At 27.7% G+C, this 20,961-nt stretch overlaps 2 protein-coding genes across 6 annotated transcripts in view; one reads left to right on the top strand and one right to left on the bottom strand.

Moving 5' to 3' along the window:
- Nucleotides 1-14,361, top strand: part of LOC107448578 (uncharacterized) — a 92,826-nt gene extending 78,465 nt beyond the window's left edge. For both annotated transcript variants that reach the window (XM_071187860.1, XM_016063835.3), the window contains exons 3-7: nt 2,568-2,846; nt 5,684-6,076; nt 10,259-10,300; nt 12,220-12,298; nt 13,318-14,361. In XM_071187860.1, the coding sequence (XP_071043961.1) occupies nt 2,571-2,846; nt 5,684-6,076; nt 10,259-10,300; nt 12,220-12,298; nt 13,318-14,054 (1,527 nt within the window). In that variant the 5' untranslated portion in view covers nt 2,568-2,570 and the 3' untranslated portion in view covers nt 14,055-14,361. The remainder of the gene's footprint in view (nt 1-2,567; nt 2,847-5,683; nt 6,077-10,258; nt 10,301-12,219; nt 12,299-13,317) is intronic.
- Nucleotides 14,362-15,857: 1,496 nt separating this feature from the next.
- The window catches only part of LOC107448569 (tetratricopeptide repeat protein 21B), a 96,466-nt gene continuing 91,362 nt past the window's right edge, over nt 15,858-20,961 (bottom strand). For all 4 annotated transcript variants that reach the window (XM_071187857.1, XM_071187858.1, XM_016063823.3 and 1 more), the window contains 5 exons: nt 18,120-18,173; nt 17,204-17,260; nt 16,986-17,106; nt 16,403-16,470; nt 15,858-16,114 (listed from right to left, as the gene is read on the bottom strand). In XM_071187857.1, the coding sequence (XP_071043958.1) occupies nt 16,037-16,114; nt 16,403-16,470; nt 16,986-17,106; nt 17,204-17,260; nt 18,120-18,173 (378 nt within the window). In that variant the 3' untranslated portion in view covers nt 15,858-16,036. The remainder of the gene's footprint in view (nt 16,115-16,402; nt 16,471-16,985; nt 17,107-17,203; nt 17,261-18,119; nt 18,174-20,961) is intronic.

The following is a 20,961-nucleotide window of genomic DNA, read 5'->3' as shown; positions in this document are numbered from 1 at the left end:
TCATTAGGTCATTTGTTTTACTCAAAAATTCGCTAACTTATTTTGATTCCATATTTGAGTTACAAAAGAGTGTCCCAAAGTTTGTGCAAAATTTGAATATTGAGGGATTTGTGCTATAAATGTTTGCCAACTTAAAAAAGTAAATAAATAAAAAGAGAGAGAGAGAATAAACGGAAGAATGGTTTTTAAAAATGAATAACACAAAAGAACGACGCATTTTCATTTTTGAGCAGCACTTTGTTTGAGCATTATTGTGCCATTTTCTGGATGTACAATTTTCCAATTTGGTGATCAGAATCAACTTTTGTCATGCGATTTAATGCTCGAAGGCGTTTTTCATTAGAAATTTCTGAATTCTAAGCATTATGACAACAAGCTTTCTATCAATAACGTTTTGAAGGATGAAATTAAGTGCAAAATCAAAAAAATTCAGACAAAACGGTCATTAAGAATTATGACAAAGGAGTGCGCATGTGACAACAATACTTTCCCCGTCACTCAATATGCTGTTCTACAAAAAACTATATACTTTCTAAATCAATAAAAACTCATAGTTTTCAACTAAAGCCCATGTTTTCTATCAAAATTATATGTTTTCTATCATGATGATACGTTGGTGTCTGACTATAATCAATTTAATATCAACTACAACATCAAGTTTATATCTTCAATTTAATTTTGTGCCAAAACTTTATGTTTTATGATTTGATTCACCTCTAAAACTGTTTCTCAAAAAAAAAAAAAAAAAAAAAAAAAAAAAAAAAAAAAAAAAAAAANAAAAAAAAAAAAAAACAATCATTTACATTCCTTTATACTTACGAACATTCATTTGATATTATAATCCATCTTTAAGTACAAACGAACTCTTAATGTTTCCTATGTTTCAAATGTTACTATATCAATTTGGACATGGTTTTCTATTTATATTATAATTTAATCAAAAGAATTCCCGTGGTTGTACTTCGTTTGTTCAATATTAAATCAAAGGACGTATGATTAATTTTTCAATGCCAGGTGACTGAAATGCTTGACATATAAAATTTCCTCATTTAAACATCATTTGCGGAACAAATATATTTCATTCCCTTGTAGCTCATAAAAGATTCAATTACGAGATGCCTTAAGTGAGAATTTTTAAGAACTACGATAATGATTAGTTCCGGAACATAAATACAACAATTCTTTTATTCTTTATGAAGAGAAAAAAAATTCAACTAAGCGATGTTGCGTACTTTTTCGGAAATTTTTCGCTTTTTAAAATTAAATAAAGCTACTAACATTTAAAGATACAGCAGTTTAAGCATAAGATCATATCATTGTAAATAATTTAACATCAAAAATAAAATTATGGAGAAAGAAAACAAATTTTTTGCACTTATCTCTATTCACATAATTAGATCAACAATGCGCACACAATGAATTTTGACTTGCAGGGTGGAGCTTGCGCAGCATTTATTTGGTTAGCCAAAAGGATGTAGTGGTTTTAATAGTTTGGAGTGCAAAGAGTATATAATCTACTAAGAGAAACTTTTATTCTTTTAGAAACTAGGTATTCAGAAAAACTATGGAATATTACTGTGAAATGTTGAGCATAAAAAATATATTACATTATTGTTACAAATAATATACATTTAAAAGCTAAAGTACTTTAGAGGTTTTTCCCCCAAAATTGAATCGAAAATTAGTAAAGGCAGGGCAACTTGAAACATGTGTGCGATGTTCTGTCAAATTTTCTTTGCATAACTTACAATAAAATGTTTTAATAACAAAACTTTACATGTTTTTGAATTTATAATATTTTACATTCAAATTATTAATGCACTTCTTTATAATAGGGCCATAAAACAGAATAAATAATCTTTATTTTATTCTGTTTTATGGCACTATTACGACTATTAGATAAGACATTGCAGCAACCAAGAAACGATTTTCGAATTTTATGAGCATGTCCTAAGCATATGCAGCAAGAATATCTATTAATAGAATTGATTTCCTACCGCATGCCAAGATTACTGAGAATAAGATGCAATAGTTATGTTTATTGCGAAAAAGAATTAATGGTAATATTAATTTAATTTTTTAGATTATAGGAATAGAATATACTTTGACATGACAGACACAATAAATTTATTTTTGCAAACCCATGCAGCTTGGTTAACAACCCATCGATTAAAGAATACAACAGTGTATCACATCTCCCAACCATGGCCAAGTACCTAGCCCCGCTTTTCATGGCTCTTTTAACGGCCATGGCAGAGATGCCACGTAATTTTGACCCCGGTCAGACAATTTGAACAGCACCTGAGCTGATACCCCTCTCTCCGAATTTCCACACAACCAAGGAGAGGACTTACAGCCACGACAGATTTAACGTACACCTTGCTGCACTTGCACGCCGGTCGTCAGGATCGAAATTACGACTTCAAGCTCTCCAACCAGTTGTGTAAGCGATGCCTTAACCAATTGCGCCACCGGAGCGCTTCAACTGTGTTTTATGTTTTGTTTTTAACTCATTGACTTATTTATATTTCTCGATATCTATAACAGTTATTTTCATTCTCATTTAGGCAATGGATAATATGATCATTCATGATGAACTCTTGAAAAAGTATCTCTCCTCCCCGTCCTCTGATGACATAAAAATTTCATCTATGTTTAGAAATAGAGCAACACATCTTCTTGATCAAGCAGAAAACATGCTTATTGTGGCAAAAAATTTGAAAGAAAAAGAATGGTTTAAAAAATTCGTACATAAACTGAAAATGCTAGCTTCTGTCATAGAACAGAATATTGTCAATCAAGCAAGGGAAAATGAATCAAACAGTTTCACAACAGATGAGTTCGCAGTAAGTTCAAATGTTAATTTTATTACTTCTAAACGAAATATAACCTGATCATGCAATAGTTATCTTCTTAAAAATACTAATTAGTGGTAAAAAGCAGCTGTAGCGAAACGAATGATAAATATGCTATTCAGTGTCGAACCAAACTGATCATGATGTTATAAGCATACAATATATGCTTTATTACTTAATTTTCTAGATTATACTTCGGCCTTAAGCAGTTACAACGATGTAAAACTATAACAAATATTGATGTTATTACGAGCTTTAAGCTTTAAAGTGGATTAATTTTACGTAAAATGCTAAATTAATTTGAAATTTTCCAATACTAGACCAAAAAACCACTAACTTCATTAATTATTAAGAAATAAGATTAGATATGAATGCGAAACTTGAAAAGATATTGTGGGATCAACCATTTGGTCTAGAATATATATATATATATATATANTATATATATATATACACACACACAATGAAACCACACGTTACGGACTCTCCAACAAAAAGATGCCTCTCATCACGGACAAACTTTTAATTCCCTGAGGATCTTCTATGAATAAACCATTGGGTATCCTCTCTGCAAAGTGGAAATCCCGTAAGTCATTATGCATCCACGAAAAGCCATTTATGCTAAGAAAAGTTATTTTCTATTCATTCAAACCGGACACCAATTCTTCTAAACTTGAAAACAAAACTATTTCTGCTTTAAATTCTAAGAAAAAAAAATCAACCTTCTACTATTTTTAAAGCATGTAAATTTTTTGCCCTATCCATGACTAAAAATATTAAGCTAATTTACTACAGAATAAATTCTCTTCCACCTTCCTTTATCTTTGCAAAGAAAGAAGAAAAAATGATATTGTTCATATAAAAAATTTCGGATAGTGGTATCTTTTAATCTGGACGATACAGGTTATGAGACTCCACAAGCTGAAACAACGCATTAAATACTCTCAATTCCTCTAATCCACTGAAAATTCCTTTCTTTTAATTTGACCCCTCTATTTAAGACAGCTAAGTTAAAAAAAAAGAGAACAGAAATCTAGATATTGAGATGTTCAGATAAAACAAATATTTATTCAGACACTAGACAGATAATCGATTGTGAATATAACAACTCCTCATAGGGCATCCTGCCTTACAGGTATGTATTGCTGCTTTCTTTCTTTCCGCGAGAGGTTTACCTTCAAGGAGGTACTACCACATTTCCTATAAAGAGATGGGGAATTGTTAGGTGGTGTAAACCTAATAATTAGAATTGACTGAGGAAGTGGCGTAGGACTAAAAGCGTCAATTCTGTATTATATTAGTAACTTGAATATCCGTGGAATAAAGAAAAAACTTATTCATTTATCTGAACTCCATCTAAAATTATGTACATATATATATAACTTTACGTATTTTAAAAAAAAAATTAAAATAAATATCAATGTAAATAATTATAAGATTATTTTTATATCATTGCAATTATTCTTAAAACAATTTATGGCATAAAATTTCGATATTGGTGGTACTCTTTCCATAGACGGACAACTCTCATAGCCGGGTAATTAATTTTTACAGTCCCAAGAGTGTCAGCCAAATCGATGTTTCTGTGTGTATTATATATATTAATTCTCAGCCTACGGTTAATCCCACGGTATCTTTTCAAGTCTCCCCTATATTAAAATTTTAGTTTGATTACAACAAAAAGTGTAATAAAAATTACTTGTATTTTAAAAGAACCTTATTTTTTTTCACTACAAATAACCTATGTATATTTTTAAAGGTATATGTATATGCAGCCACTAGTTAAAAGAAGTTATAACAATATACTGGCCGAAGTCTTTTGGACGTCACTGTATATTAAAACTCGAAAATCAACGCTTCACTATTTAATTATTAATCCTATGAGCGTTTGTCTCGGCATTTTCCGGACTATTTAGATTCGGGATTCACTGTATCAAAAAATCGGTTTTTCCATTTTATTAAATGGGAAAATAGAGGAAACAGAAAATTTCTGTACAATTTTACCCAGGGCTCAACGCTTGAAGTGCTAAAAGTTTTCACTAACATATACTTATATAAAATTTCTCATGATTTTTAACCCCCATGTAAAGTAACAAAAACGTAACAGAACAATTAAATTATTTCACTAAATCCCTTATTGTTTGTTGAATATAAAAATTTTCAATAAAAATGCTATGAATAGAAATTCAAATTTTCGAGGACGCAAAGAAGCTGGATGCACTAAATTTATACTTTATCTTCCGAAATATGTTAAAAATGAAAGAACAAAATATAATGAAATCTGAAAATCATATTTATTTTCGCATCGTTATGGAATAAAGACTACCCAAACATTACATAAGATGATCAGGTGATTTTTGATTCTCTCACTCTTAGTCAGCAAACCGTTGATGTTTGCAATAAGTTCGACTTTTAAAATTTACATCTTTAACTGAATCTAATTATTTCGCTTTTACAAAAGATTTCTTGAAGATAAATAGAATTTAAAGACTTAAGCAAGAATTTCCTTTACCCATTTGGATGCTCAAACCTCACAATTCCAAAATTTGGCATTGAGTGATTAATAACAGAATAAAAAAAGATATATTTGAAATCATCTTTAACTGGCAACCTCATAAGTCATCAGTTTATAATACGTAAAAACTTGGTGTAATATTTTTTTAGCTGAATTTTTTGTTAATAACTGACGTTTTACCCTAACATTTAATTTCTTTAAAGTATTATTATCTGATCACTGGTTCTCAATAAAAATTGTCATTTAAATTAGAGTTTCATTTTTTCATAAATTAAAATACTCTCATATATAAACTTTTTGTGTGCTATTTTAGCAATCTTTGAGCGAATTACCAGCTTCAGATGGTCAGTTCCCACAACAAAATACGTCAAATTTTAAGACTGAAACCGTCCCAGAAACCAGGCCAGACCAAATAAAGTCAAATCAAATGACGTCCAAGCTTCCATTAACTCTTCCAGATATTAACGAAATGAAATCTTCAGCAGAATATGTTACCATAGATCATGTTACTAAACCTGGGATGACTCCCAAAATAACCGATAATGTAAGAGATGAATTAGTAGAAGAATTGGAAAGCTTGCACAAGCTTTCTTCCTTAGAACCATTTGATAGAAGCATAACTGCACCTGAAACTAGCTCAACATCGGTAGAACTTGCAACGCAACCATCTTTAATAACGGAAAGAATTGGAGACAAGGAAAACGTAGTAAGTAAAATAATACATTATTTAAATTTACATATTTATTTTTACATACATTTTTACGGTATACATTGAAGTGTCAGAAGTGATGGGACAGTAGCAGATTCAAACAATCAAGTCTTTTATCGCATATAACTAGAAAGAGTATCATTAGGGTATTTTTGTAGTCCATTGATTCAGGTAAAACGTTGGTTTACGCAATTATGTCTGTAAGCCTGGTGTTTACGTGGAATGATAAGAGGTGAGAAAGAGATTAGACATAGTATCTCAGAAATTGTAAAAATTCAACATTCTTCTCAAGCTGGTGGACGGGCCATAAATTATATGGGTCGTTTTCGCGAAATGAACGAATCATTAAATCGATATTGTCATCTTCAGTTACTTGAAAACTGAGTTACTGTAACAGCGATTGATTTTCCCGGATGATAGTACGTCTTTTCACTGGGCCCACATTCTGGACAACTCCACTGAAAGATTTGGTCCCTTAAGTCACCCGACATGAATCAATCATACACATTTGGAAAAGAAAAAAAATGAAGTAGTTTAGATATATACGTCGCACTAGAGATGCACAATGGTTTATTAGAGAAGTTTTGGGAAGAAAGGATATCTACGGATGATCTGAAGACATGCCATCACAATGTAGATCCTCTGCAATGCAGAGGGATTACACTGAGCTGGCTTTAGTGCGATTTTCTGAGGTCCTGAATCAGACTTTGGAATTTCTCCCACATCATTCAGGGCATTTATATTCAAGCAGTATGAGGAGCAGTTTGAGGAAGATCATTGGTCTTTTCACTGTTCACTGCATCCTCAGGAGACACCTATACGTAATGGGTGTTGAATCTAATCCTCTTTGTAGAGTTTGTTTTCTTGAAGAGAAGACTTCACGACATATACTTTGTGATTGTGAGGCCTATTCTGATCAAAGATTTGAGCAATTAGGGCAACACTGCATTAAGACCTGGGAACTGCAAGATGTTCCTGTACGGTGTTTGCTGAATTTTATTTCAGCCATACGGCATTCTTGCTAATCATGACTTAGGGTTTGGGTGCAATAGACCTCTGGTCGATGTGCTAAACCTCTAAATCTATCTACCTAATTTCGCAATTCATGATGAAAAACTACAAAAGCATTAAATCTAATATTAAATATATGAATCAAAAATTAAATTTTAGATTAATTCTATTATTAAACCACAATAACATTTAAATTAGCACATTTGTTTTTTACTCATGAGAAAATTTTAGTTTGTCAGGTGAGTGATACATTCACAATTTTGATACATGAACTATTTCAGTATTATCTTTATTATGAATATTCTTTTTATTTATTTTGTAATTAACATCAGAGACTTTCAAGAGTTATGTTTGGTCCTCGTTTACGTTAGTTAACTCTTTATCCTAAACTATTCTATTACAATTGGTGATTCATTTTATTCATTATTTACCTTTATTTGTCATGTTAATACCAAAATATTTAAAAAAATTTGTAAAATTTCCTGAAGCTGGGAATTTTTTTTCTCCATTGTCTTGAATTTACATAATTCTGTCAACATGACTCTGACAATGTAGTGCTCTTTTACCATAATCAGTTTCAAGAATATTTGAAAATTCAAGATAATTTTCAGTTTTGTTACTTAAATCTTTATATTTAAGTCCATTTTCTGTTTTATTTTTCTTCAACTTTACTTTGTTTCATTTTTGAAGCTCTTATTTTTTTATGTCTAAAATATTCTTTTCTTTAACATTTCATGAATATTTTCATTATTTGTTTGTTATTTGATTTATCAAACTTTTTCTTCTTTCTTTCATTTTTCATTTCCATTTATGTTTTATTTTCTTTATTGGTATTTTTATTGCCATCATTAACCTGGATTTCAGGAGAAATGTACAAGGACAATTGCTTTTAAAATCAGTAAAAGTGATTAGTTTTCTCCGATTTTGCATAAGAACCTATTTAACCCAATCAATCACTAATTGAAATCCAATACATTCTTTTAGACCTAATATGGCATAAGGTAGATCAGTATTTAAAATATAAAATTCAACTGACCTAGCTATATGACAAATTTTTAAATTGTTAAAATAAATAAATTGTTTCTTTTTGGAACATATTAATTTTTCGATAATTTTAGTTTGAACATTTTTTAAAGTACTTTTTGTGTCGATATTTTAATTGGTAGTTTTATTAGTCACAATCTGGTATAAGGCAGTTCTAATATTTAAATTTCTACTTTTAACGTATTTTGAGTGTATCCGGATACTATTAATTCTCAATCTGTGCTTGGTCATTTTCGTATCCTAAGACTGGAATTGATTTTCAGCAGTAAGAAACTTGGTTTGTTTATGGAAATGTGTGAGCTAGGCTGTGAACTGCACATTAATTAAACATTAATATGTCTGGTTTTTCTTTATTAAAATTCAAATCTGGAAAACTAGTATTTAATTCATTTTCCAAGTTTTTTTGTATTGGTTTGAGCATTTTCTGAAACTTCCATATTTAATTTATAATTTTTGCACATTGTAAGGGAATTCAATAATTAATAATTAGAATTAGAAGAAAAATAAAAATAATTCAATTACTTATGTATCTTAACCCTATACACAATTTTTAAAACAAAATTTACATTTTATTTATACAATCAATAAATTATATACACTGTGAAATATATAATACAATAAAAAGTTAATAACTCCTTTAAATAGTTTTTATAGTTATAATAATGATTTTACTGAATCAAAATAAAAACTTTTCTGCATTCAATAATGAAAAAAAAAATTTGAAAATAATTTTAATTGCATAAATAAACAAATCTGTTAAACAATGCAAATAAGTTGAAAATATATATATATATTTTCAACTTATTAACTTTTTCAACACACACACACACACATATATATATATATATATATATAATCAAATGAAATATCAAAGATGAGAAGAAAAAATTCAATTAAATCAATTGTTGAAATACTTTGAAAATCGTGATATATTTTGTAATTATTATTAGCACAAAAATATGAATCAAAATAAATAAAATCCTTAATTATAAATATAAATACCAAATACCATTAATAAAAATCAATACTATTTTTAGATAAATATATACACTAGTAAAACTTATTTCAAAAACAATAAATCCAATTTAATAACTTCTCTCCACAAAGTAATCCTCCATAATTATGATATTAATATTGAATAACATTTCTATTTACTAAATTAAATGGAAATCAATTCAACAAACACTTCTTTGTTCACAAGTTTTCACTGATAAAAATTATATTTTTTCACCACAAATTGATAGCGAAAAGTACCGATCCCAATAATTTTTTTATAGCTGTACCACAATCTTGTAGAAGTCTAATGATGTCAGTCCAGCAAGCAGGACAAACAGGCATAGGATTTAAAAAATGAGCAAATTAATTTTATTTAACCATCATAATCAAATAATGAATATCTAAGTGACACAAAATCACAGTGCTCAGGGAATTCTTAATAGTTATAATTGATCTATTAAATAGGTAGAAGGAAAAGTCGTTCTCACGGTTCAGAAAAAGGGAAAAATCAAAAATGTTTATTAATACATAACTTGAAGCCAAAAATAGATTAAAAGACAGGATGTGAATATTAAGTGTGAGAAAGAGTGTTTAGATTAGAATAATAAATTAAGAAAAGAATTTGGATAATGGAATAATATAAAAAGATTAGTTGAAGCTTTTTATGTTACATATATACATATATTAGTCAAAAGCTTTGTTTTTCTTCCTTTTTTTAGATATTTTATTTCCTTTCCATGTGTAGTGAATAATTACTATAATTTTCCATAAAATAAAACTATTAAATAATATCAAATTTTTAATTTACACATTAATTTAAATATTTTTCAAAAGTATAAAATCCAGTTTTGGTAATAAGCTTAATAAATAAACTAAAAACAAAAGAATGTTAAAAGTTAATTTCGAATAAAGATGTATCAAACTGAATTTAAACACACAAATTTAGTCTAGAAAAAGATTTATTGAAATCAATTTTCATAAGAAGTTTTTGTATCAATCATATCTTTTAAACATAAAATTTTCCATTATATAACCTACTAAGAAATGTTTTACATGAACACAAAATATTAAATTTTTTTAGATCTAACTATTTTTGCTGATATGTTACAAATCTGTTAAATATTTCAGGAACAAGAAAAAGAGAAACTTAAAGAAAGGATAGCAACTGAAGTGAGCAACTACAATTTCTATAATTAAATATAAATGAATTATGGTGCTTTTTTCCAGGATAATTCAGGAATAAAAGAATATGAAAGTTTTAAACTTAATAAAGGTTTATGAGTTTTATGACTATTCCGAAATTTTATAATTTAATAAGAATGAGTTCAAGAAGTGTTGAATTTTTTTTCTCACCCATAAGTGTAAAGTTAAATTAAATCAGAATTAAAGCATTTATTTAATATTAGTTTTTATTTATTGATTTGTAAAATAAATGAATAAAAACTTGGTATTGTATTTGCAATCATGAAGTCGAAAATGTAACTATTAACAGAGACCTGCTAAGCACAGATATTGCATCAGTATTTAAGCCAGGGACGAATTTTGAATACATAAGTACCTTGTAAAAAAGGTAGGGTATTCTTTGTGCTTGCAGTAAGAAAAAAACATAGAAACTGCATTTAAAATAAAGGTAACCAATTTAGTTCTACTATCCAGTTAGCCTATATCATAATTAATGCCAAGATGCAAAATGGAAAAAAAAATTCAGAATTAATCAAATATATGGGGAAATTGACCAAAACAAACAAGAGGGACAAATGTTGGTAATCTTTGGGATAAGGTAAGTGAAGGAGAATAAGAAATGAAAATTCAATAAACAGAATGAAAAGGGTGTAATCATTGCTTTAAATAACGTGAGCAATGCATAAATGAATGGGAAAATGAGGGATGATACATTAAGACTATAAAAATTTTAAACTTATTACATGATTAAAAACTTCATACGCTTTAAAAATATACAAAAATGATATTACAGTTGTGAATATAACGAAACGAAAATGATTTGAAGAAAAAAAACGTAAAGTTACCAATGAAACATGGAAAAATAAAGGTAAGAAACAATAATTAGAAAAACCACAGTAGCCAGGAGAGAAAAAAAAGATGGAACATAACACGAAAAAACACAACAGCCACGAGGAAATCAGGGGTAAAATGTATTTCCACATGTTATCGATAGGTAGAAAGAAACTAATGAATCAGGGGATCAACATCAAAATGAAAAAAAATAGGATACCAGAATATCAAGGTGGGCTGATGTGAATGGGGTGGAAATAAATTTTGTCATTTGTAGCAAATAATTTTTGTTTTGCTACATTCTTATCTGCCAAGTCTTGAAGATGGGCACCTATTTTTGAAGCAAAAAAACATGTCGAGTGTCATTTCATTTTGGTATATTTTTGAAGCGTATAAGTTTTCAATCAGGTAATATCTTACCACTTCAGTTTCTTGGAAATATTTATTTAACCTCAAACATAATCAATTTTAAATACATAAATACAACTTTAACCTCTTCTAACTTCCATTGTTTGATGAAAAAATGCTCAATGTGTTCTTCATATTTGAAAGGCCTGGAGTAATATGATAAGCCAACCACATTTTAAATTTGTTTAGGAGAGTGTCTTTGGTTAAAAATGCTATGATTTCTATGTATGTAGGTAATAAGATGTTTCTCCCTATTGTGCTGTTAACTAGCAAAAAATTTAGAATTTTTCTTAGCATCTATTTAGAAACAATGCTAAGAAACATTAGATGTAAGAAAAGTCATCTCTAAAATAAGTGGAACTTATCACTAGTTTGCTCCATGGTCTTTTTTTTACCCTTAGCAATCCAATTACCTAAAAAATGCTAATTAAACAAATTAAAGTACAAAAACATTTTAAAATTAGCATAAAATTTTTTCTGTAATAAATAAAAATTTCTAAATATTAAAGTAGAAAATGTGCGTGAGGACCTCAGCAGAGTCAACTAACTGCTAAGGTTTCATTGACTTATAGATGAAAAACCTTTCACTTTGACTTAATACATTTTTAAATATGTGTCATGAAAACATTTCTTATAACCTTAAAAAATAATATTTTTTCCAACTCTAGGTAGCTGAATTGAAAAAATTAGGAGAGACAGAGGAAAATATTTTAAGTGCAATGCATATTGAAGGTTTTAAATCAGATGGTAAGTCAAAATTAAAATATTTTTCATCTAGATACAAAATGAATAATAAATATTGTTCAAGAAAAAAAAACTAAAGTCATTGTTTCAAAAGAAGCATGTTCTCCTTAGTGAGTTTTAGGATTACATTGCAAATAAAAATCAGCACATTAATTTTAGCATTATTCTACTTGTTTTGAACTAAATTTAAAATACATAATAAAATAAATTATGCACAAATTACGACTACACTTTTTCGATAAATAAAGCCCAAACAATATCAAAAGAGCACAAATAATGAAAAATAGTTTATCAGTTTGATGTAATATTAATACTTAAAATGCAAAAATTCACATTGATAGAATAATCTGTTTAGAGTAGTTATAGACCATGGTAAAATTTGAAAAATTGATTAATACAGCATTTATAACTACTTAAAACAAACATAGAATTTTAATTCTATTTTGAAAACTATAACAGTGAAATGATTGAGAAGCATATGAAAATAAATTACAGGCTAATATGAGTTTTGAACACCCGATATCATAATTTGAAAAATTATCTCTCTCCTCTGCACCATGACAGCTATATATTCACTGCAATCACTTTTTCTTTTTAATAAAATTCTTAATAAGAAGGGGATAGCTTAGGAATTATTTGATTGGCCGCAAAATAATATATTTGAATTCAGCATCGCAAAATATATAGATTTTTTCCCCAAATTTAAATATTATGTAACAATTTATGAGCTTTTACACTACAATCATTAAAATGTTAACCAATGACTAAGTTTTTTCTTCTTTATGCACTGCTTCATAATTGTTTACCTTGTTTCTTTGTTAGTTCAGTCTGACATTTCTCTAAAATAAATTCAGAGATAATAAGTAGAACCAAACATTTATAACATAAAAAAAGACTGTGTGTAACATCCTGTAAACATTGCAAATGACAGATCATAGTTGATTGTATATCTCTAAACAAACTGCTATTTTAATTCCAATCCTCTTTCATTTATTTAATATAAAACCTGCGATATTTTTCAGGCAATAAAATATTAATTACAAATGAAACGAAGGAAAGTGAAAACTTGAGTGAGCATGCTCCAATGAAACGAGTTGTAGATGAGAGTAATGTCCACTACTGGAATCAGCCAGCAAACCACATCCCAGAACCACCTAGACAGATATATATGAACAATACATTTTTAGGTATGCACATTAATTTGCCACCAGTTAACCCACAAATGTTAAGAAGGCAATTCCACAATGGGTTACATAGAAACATGGCTGGGAACAATTACCCACTTTATCATGACGGTCTTAAAGGTACTATACAGAAACTACAATCTCAAGACAACCAAAATTTCTTGCAAAGGAATCATATGTATGGAGCTGCTGATTTTCGCCAACAAGGAAGACCTGACCAGCAGCAAGGACAAAGAGGATTGAATCTTTACGGTGTTCCTTCTCAGTCTGATAGTAGATACCCTCCAGACAACCCAGTGCTCAATCACTATGTTAATCCAAATTTCAGACCCCTATATATGCCCTATCCTCTAAATCAAAATATGGAGCAGAGGAGTAATGTTTTTAATGATACAAAGTCAACTACATATTCCATGAGCAAGCTCCCAACTGAATTCAGTGAAGAAATGAAGAGGCAGTTAAGAGATGGTAAAGTCATACTTCTATCAGATAGTGTTGTTCCCTCAAACTTCACTGCAGATGCAGAGAAAGATGGAACACAGAAAACCAAAGAGTTTAAAAATGACAAGAATTAATTTGCAGCAAGAATACTATATTTTTCATGTTCATCTGCAAGTAAAAAAAAAGGAAAAAAGATAAGAAAATATCTTAAAGCCTTTCCATTTCATATTTTCTATCGAAGGATGAGCACAATTACGTATTACTTATGTCTGAAGATAGATTTGAATTTTAAGTTTAGATTATATAATAGATATAGAAATCAATTACTGATTTCATCAACATTCTATAAGAAGTTTTAATACCAAAATTCATGAAATTTGAATTCCTTTAAACAGCTATGTAATCGCTGACTAATGAATTTAATAAATACTTATCCAAAAATTGTATCTCACTTTTTAAGCCTTGGACCTAGTTTAAACTTCTTTTCACAATGAGCTATATTTTAAAATACCTTTCTAAACTGCAAAAAAGACAATTTTCTCAGTAAATTTTTAAAGCGGAAAAATACAGGACACAACTTTGAGACAAAAAAATTATGAATCAGCATAAAGATATTTAATATCTTCCCAAATCTATTTAATGTGGTGCAAATTGTGTCACATCTAGATAAAATTTCTTGACTTCAGATTTTTGTAATTATCATTAGAAATAACTCAACCATTAACAAGCAAACACAAAAGATTATCTTATCTGCTCTTTTATCAAACATAAATACATAGTTTCTTAAATGTTTGTCAAAAGCATCTTATAACAGAAAAAAATTGAAAATTGGCTACAAAAAAGAAAAGAAAAACACCTTGAAATGCTATTCAAATTAGTAAAAATTGAATTTAAAATTAAATTTATTGTAAAACATAATAAAATAGCAAGGAAAAAATTTGAAGCAATTATTTATTGAAAAGTCCGCATTATCTGTAAATAATTGCATTTCTTAGGATAATCCGAATTAGACAATATTGCAGTTGTTTTTGTAGTTTGCCGTTTGTTTTTAACTATATTTATAACTATAAATTATTATAAATTTCAATAAATATAAAATACAAACTAGTTTTTGCATGTATTATAACTATATTACAACAGTAGAAAATAAACACGTATCAAAACTGCTATTCACCAAGAGGTAATTAGTAGTCGGGGAAGATTGTATTTTAAAATCAAAAACTAAAACTAAATTTTTAGACTTCCTATGTAAGTCAACCTACTAACATCAAGATATTTTCAATTGTTTAGTTTTGTTTGTGTATGTTTAAAGTGTCATCATTGTTCACGAACAGATAATTTTTTACGGCATAACTAAATACTACTGTGCCCTTTACAGTATTCTCGTACCATCGAATAATGCACAAACGCTTTTGAACAGAGAATTCTGATATTTATAAAGTAACAATTTCAATCAGTAATACATTACAAAATAATCATATTTAAATTTAAGGGAATAGGTAGTAGTACAATAAAATATTATTAAAATAAAAAATAATATAAATCAATAAGAACAAAATAAATAATTATTTTATAAGTCTTGAATATGGCACTGAACTAGTAGTAGAATTAATTAGCTAAACTTAAATACATCTGTACAGCCTTTCACACAATGACCTGTAATTCTCTAATACATTTCATACTTCAGCCCTCTTTTTATGCCTCACAACTATAAAAGAACTAAAATTAAGTTTGAAAAACCATCATGAGCTTTTTCTATATAGATTATTCAACAAGTTATGGGATATTAACTAAAAATATCTGTTCCAGCTTCAAATTTAATTAATATTTCACATTAGCTAAAAGTAAATGCTTTTTTATGAAGACTGTTTTATAAACAGTATATTTTATAAAAGCACATAAGAAGCTAATTCTAGTAGATATTTAATAAAACAAGCTTAAAAACTAATATTTTTATTAAAAACAATTTTTAAATACATTTCTATATTTACATACACTCTGAATTGCATTAAAAATGGATTTCATATGAAAATAATCAATAATTACATTGTGAATGTGACTCTTTGGAATAACAAATAAAAATAAAACACACTTTAGTTGAAGAGGATGAAAATCATCATGTTCGCAAATGAGTTCTACTTCGCTCCAAAATTTCTTTTCTTATTTTGGGGTAATTTGGGTATTTACTTAACACCTGCAAAAAAACAATTATTTCATAATATGAAAAAATATTTTTTACAATATGATAAATTGTAAAATATAATTTCTCTAAACATATAAAAAAGAAGAATAAATACAACTGATAAACAATTTTGCAACATAAAATTAATTTTCCCCATGTTATTGAACAGAGAAACAGTGTACAAGGGAAAAACAGTAACCCAAATTTGCACATTAACGTAACAACCAAAGAGATAAAACTCTGAACTACTCTTGAACTCTAACAGTTAAACATGAAGTGCAAAAACAAATTTGTTCTTACCATTTGACTAACATCAATGGCATCAGCGTATCGTTTGGCTTTCATATTGTTAAATGCCAGCTTATAACCTGGAAATATTTTTAAAAAAACAACATAAACAAAGCATAACATTTTCATACAGTCAACAGCTAACACAATGAAGTGAAATTCAAGATAACATTTTTTCCAAATCTTAGTTCATTAACATAAATGATCACATATTAATCAATGTTATTAATATTGACAAGGTAAGTTAACATTCTGTTTCCAAGCAAAATGAATGTAACATTTTAACAAAACGTTATTGAAAATAATTAAAATCTAACAAATTTTAATTATTTTCAATATAATGGTAACAAAGCATTTTGAATGGTTACTGTGTAATTTTTTGATTATATATTGATCAACGAGGAAAACAGCAATCGTAACTCCGAAAAAAATGTATGTGGGTTATGTTCATTTTGATGACACTGTACCAGTGCAAATGAAATTTAACTTATTAAGTTCAAACTTCAAAAAAAAAAAAAGATCAGTTATCGCTGTTCTTAGACACAAATTTTAAGACATAAGATTTGCTTATAATTTTTATTAATCAATAACTCACCAATAACAGGATTTAGTTTGCTTGTAAGCAGCCAGGCTTTCTCAAAGTGTTTTACAGCTTCCCGGTAACTCTGTTCCTTTTCTGAGATGTAACCATATAAATCATATGCTTTCGTACAAGACTGAAATTAATCATATTAGTTAAAAATAAACATAAAAGAAAGTAGGACTATATTAAATAACAAAGTTTAATGATCTCAGAAATCATAACAAACTCACTTTATTAAAAAGCAACACTTTATCAAGCATTTCAGATGCTGAAGGATATTTTCCAGCCTGCAAAGCAAAGCAAACTTAAATAAATGACACTTCAAAATTTAAAACATTATCTTTTAAACAGGAACATGAACTATCAAAAAATGGTGTGGTTTTAACAAGATATTCAAAAAATGCTATTCTATTTTCATAAAATTTTGAAAGCATAATACTACTACTATACTAATAGTAATGAAATTTTTAATTTTCACTTTAAAACAATAAAAAAAATTAGGTATTAAAAGAAATATATTGATATGATAAAACAAAAAAATTAATAAAAAAAGCGATTTAATTTCTTTTTAAACTGATTAAAAATAATATGAATAAGCACATTTTATACTTTTTCTTTATTTAGTTTTATATGCTTTAAAATCTTTATTTTTTTCTTAAATTTCTTTTTGTATGAGGCATTTTTTGCACTTGTTTACATTATAAATCTATTATATGAAAGAGTTCATTTTTTAAACCTGCCAAAGTGTTAAGATTTCCCTTATTTATAACTTTCCACTTTATAATTGCAATGCACAAAAGCATCAAACTGATACATTTATTTATTATATTTGAAAGTTTTTCAATAAAACAAAACATTTTTAGAAAATAAAATTCAATAATTAAAATTTGAGGTTGGTTCATCGAACTTGAGTATAATTACAATTCATTAATTTTAGCATGTTTATCACATTCTAAACTAGTGGTTAATAACAATTGTTACAGATGGACATTTCAACTGCATTTTCTCCAAATCACACCACTTTTGTGATAACTTATATTAGTTTTTTGTTTTTAAAGACAAAAAAAAACAGTTGTATTAACTATAATAAAACTATGTATCATAATGATATGCTTTATTGTAGATATAGCTATATTTTTACTGTACCTTTATATAGACATCTGCAAGAAGAAGCCACGCTTTTTCTAAGTACTCTGCATCCTAGGTGATAATAAAGACATTTTTAATACTGGAAACTGTGCTCTTAACTTAATTTTGGAAAAGGAATCCTTTTTTAAAAAATAAAATCCGTGAATTGTCCTCATGATGTAATCAGCAAGACAATTATGCTTTACAGCTTCCCGGTATCTGTAAAGCTACCGGGAAAATAATTATGCTAGACGATATATGCTTTTTTTATTTTAAATTACAATATTTCTATCAGAAAATTATAAAATCTACACCAATCCTAAATAATAAGGGAAACAAGTGAACATGATAAAATACAACCAATGCATTAAAAGTTAAAAAATGAAAATCATTAGTTTAATCGAACAATTTTATCATTGTCAAAATAATTTTATACTCTATTCAAAACCAGTTATTCTTGCGGTTTTATTTTCGATATACATTATTGTTGTAATTTGCATTCAATATATCGTCATTTTGCTAAAAAATTTTTCAAAAATAAAAAATTTTTGTTGTTGACTGCTGTAAAACAATTTATAGGTTCATAAATATTTTTATGCATTTATAACTCATTCATTCAACTGACAATTTGCTAAAATGTCCTTCAATGATTCACCCATAAACAAATTCACTGCTATTTTTTGCTGACTAGTATTAATTCACCTATTCACTGATTGGTATACTTTCATTCCCTATATTTACTTTATTCACTCACTGTATTTAAATTCAGTCATGACAAAGCCACAAGTGTACTTGGAATAAATTGCTTATGAAATATACTATCTTAACAATAAGCGTTTAAAATAAATTAAAAATAACCTTGTATATAACACATTAATTAAATAATGGATAGTCGTTATAATAATATTGAATGATTATGCCCATTAAAAAATTTTGGGAAAAGATTGGATATTCTCTACTCAGATTAATATTGATATATAAAACTATATATAAAAATAAATAAATAAAAACCTACATTCAACGTTGAATACAAAAATAATAAACTTTTAGATAAATAAGATGAATAAAGAAATTATCGAGCTGCCATTGGCAAACATTTTTAGAGAAATAAAAGTCTTACTTTAGTTTCCCAGAAAAATCTTTTGAAAATTATTTTAAATATATAGTAAAGAAAAAATTTATAAAACATTGCAAAAGTGTATGTATGTTTCTTGTTGTTAATTTAAAATTTACTAAGATCTGGATAATAATCTTGGAAGTCAACCTTTTGCTCTTGTTTGTAAATAGTCTCAATTTCTCAAAAAATCTGCCGAGATTTGGATGAAAAACTGAAATTTAAATTATATTTTTAGAGGAAATAGAAGCATTTTCTACGAAAAAATATTAAGATTTGTATTAGCGAATTCCCATTATATTAAGAGTACGTTTAATACACAGGCTCAATTGAGAGAAAAATTTACACAAAATTGAAATCATTCTCCAAGGTCACACCTCTCCCCTGTTTTTTTTCTTGCAATCACCTTTTGAGAATATTAGCTTGTTTGCTGGATGGTTTTTGAACCTGAAATTTCCACAGAGAAGAACCTCCCTGGAAAATACTGAACTCATTCTATTCAATTTCAAACAAGTGGTTTTCCTGCTGCACTCTTTTTTTCTGTAAAACCTTTACTTAGTAATATTTTAACCCTAAAAAAAGTTACCCAGAGAATATATAATTTAAGAATACAGTACAGAACCCGTTATCCGGAAATCAGAAAAACGGAACGAAATTCAATAAATTTTCCCGTCATTTTTTTTAAAAAAGAAATTTTTCTCATAAGATTTTAGGATTTTTCTTTCTTTTTTGAAAAATGTTTAACTTACCATCATTTTGGAAATAATCATTAGTGTATTACTCCATCGTTTTTTTCTTCTTTTTAAGATTATTTCCAAAAAAAAATTTTTTTTAGTTGCGTTTAACAATAAAAAAACGTCTCTTTGTAGCGATTCAGAAAACCGGAATAGCGATGTTCCGGATAATCGGTTCCCTACTGTATATACATATATAATATAGAATATAAAATAAACTATGAATATATTTTTTAAGTAAATAATACTTTAAAGGAAGAGGAAATAAATAATTTACAGAACCTTAAATCTGGGTCTAGTTCGGCACCCCTCCCCTTACTTGGTGCTACAGGCGCCGGCCCACCCCTTTCAAACAAAACATTTCACAACATTTCACAGTAATAAAAAATGCTGAAATAATACTTTGATATAATAATTTTCAAAATATGATGAATAACAAAATAATAATACACATTTGTCTAGTATCCCAAGGTAGAAAAAAAAACTCAAACACTCCTAAATGATGTTGAGAAAGATTTTATAGAACAGAACTGTATTTTTAATAGAAAAGTATATACAATGCAGTTTAGTTGATATTCTTTAAATCAGTAAATCAAAAAGTTAAAATAAAATATCTGATCAAATCATACTCAAACAATGCCTAATTTAACAGTCGATTAAGAGCTATTTTCATTTTATATCCTTGTGATATAGCATTACTTTTTAATATATGGTGAAAATTTGGAATGACCTACACAAGTTTGAATTAATTGAATAAGTTTTGATAAATGAAAAGAAAAAAAATCTTGTTTTTTGTGGTCAAGACTCTGATAAATGCTCATATTTCATTGATAAAAGTTATATGGTTTTGAAAACATTCATATAATAATTCTTTATAATAATTATAAAGAAGAAAATAATACTCAATTTTTTAAGACAAAGATTTTATCAAGACTTTAGAATAATTTTCACAGCATAAACTTTAAATTTAGGATTTTGAATAAAATATGAAATACAATTAGAGTGATATAAA

The sequence above is a fragment of the Parasteatoda tepidariorum genome, chromosome X1 (genome assembly GCF_043381705.1).
Source record: "Parasteatoda tepidariorum isolate YZ-2023 chromosome X1, CAS_Ptep_4.0, whole genome shotgun sequence".
Classification (NCBI taxonomy): domain Eukaryota; kingdom Metazoa; phylum Arthropoda; class Arachnida; order Araneae; family Theridiidae; genus Parasteatoda; species Parasteatoda tepidariorum.
This window is presented reverse-complemented; position numbering and strand designations above follow the sequence as displayed.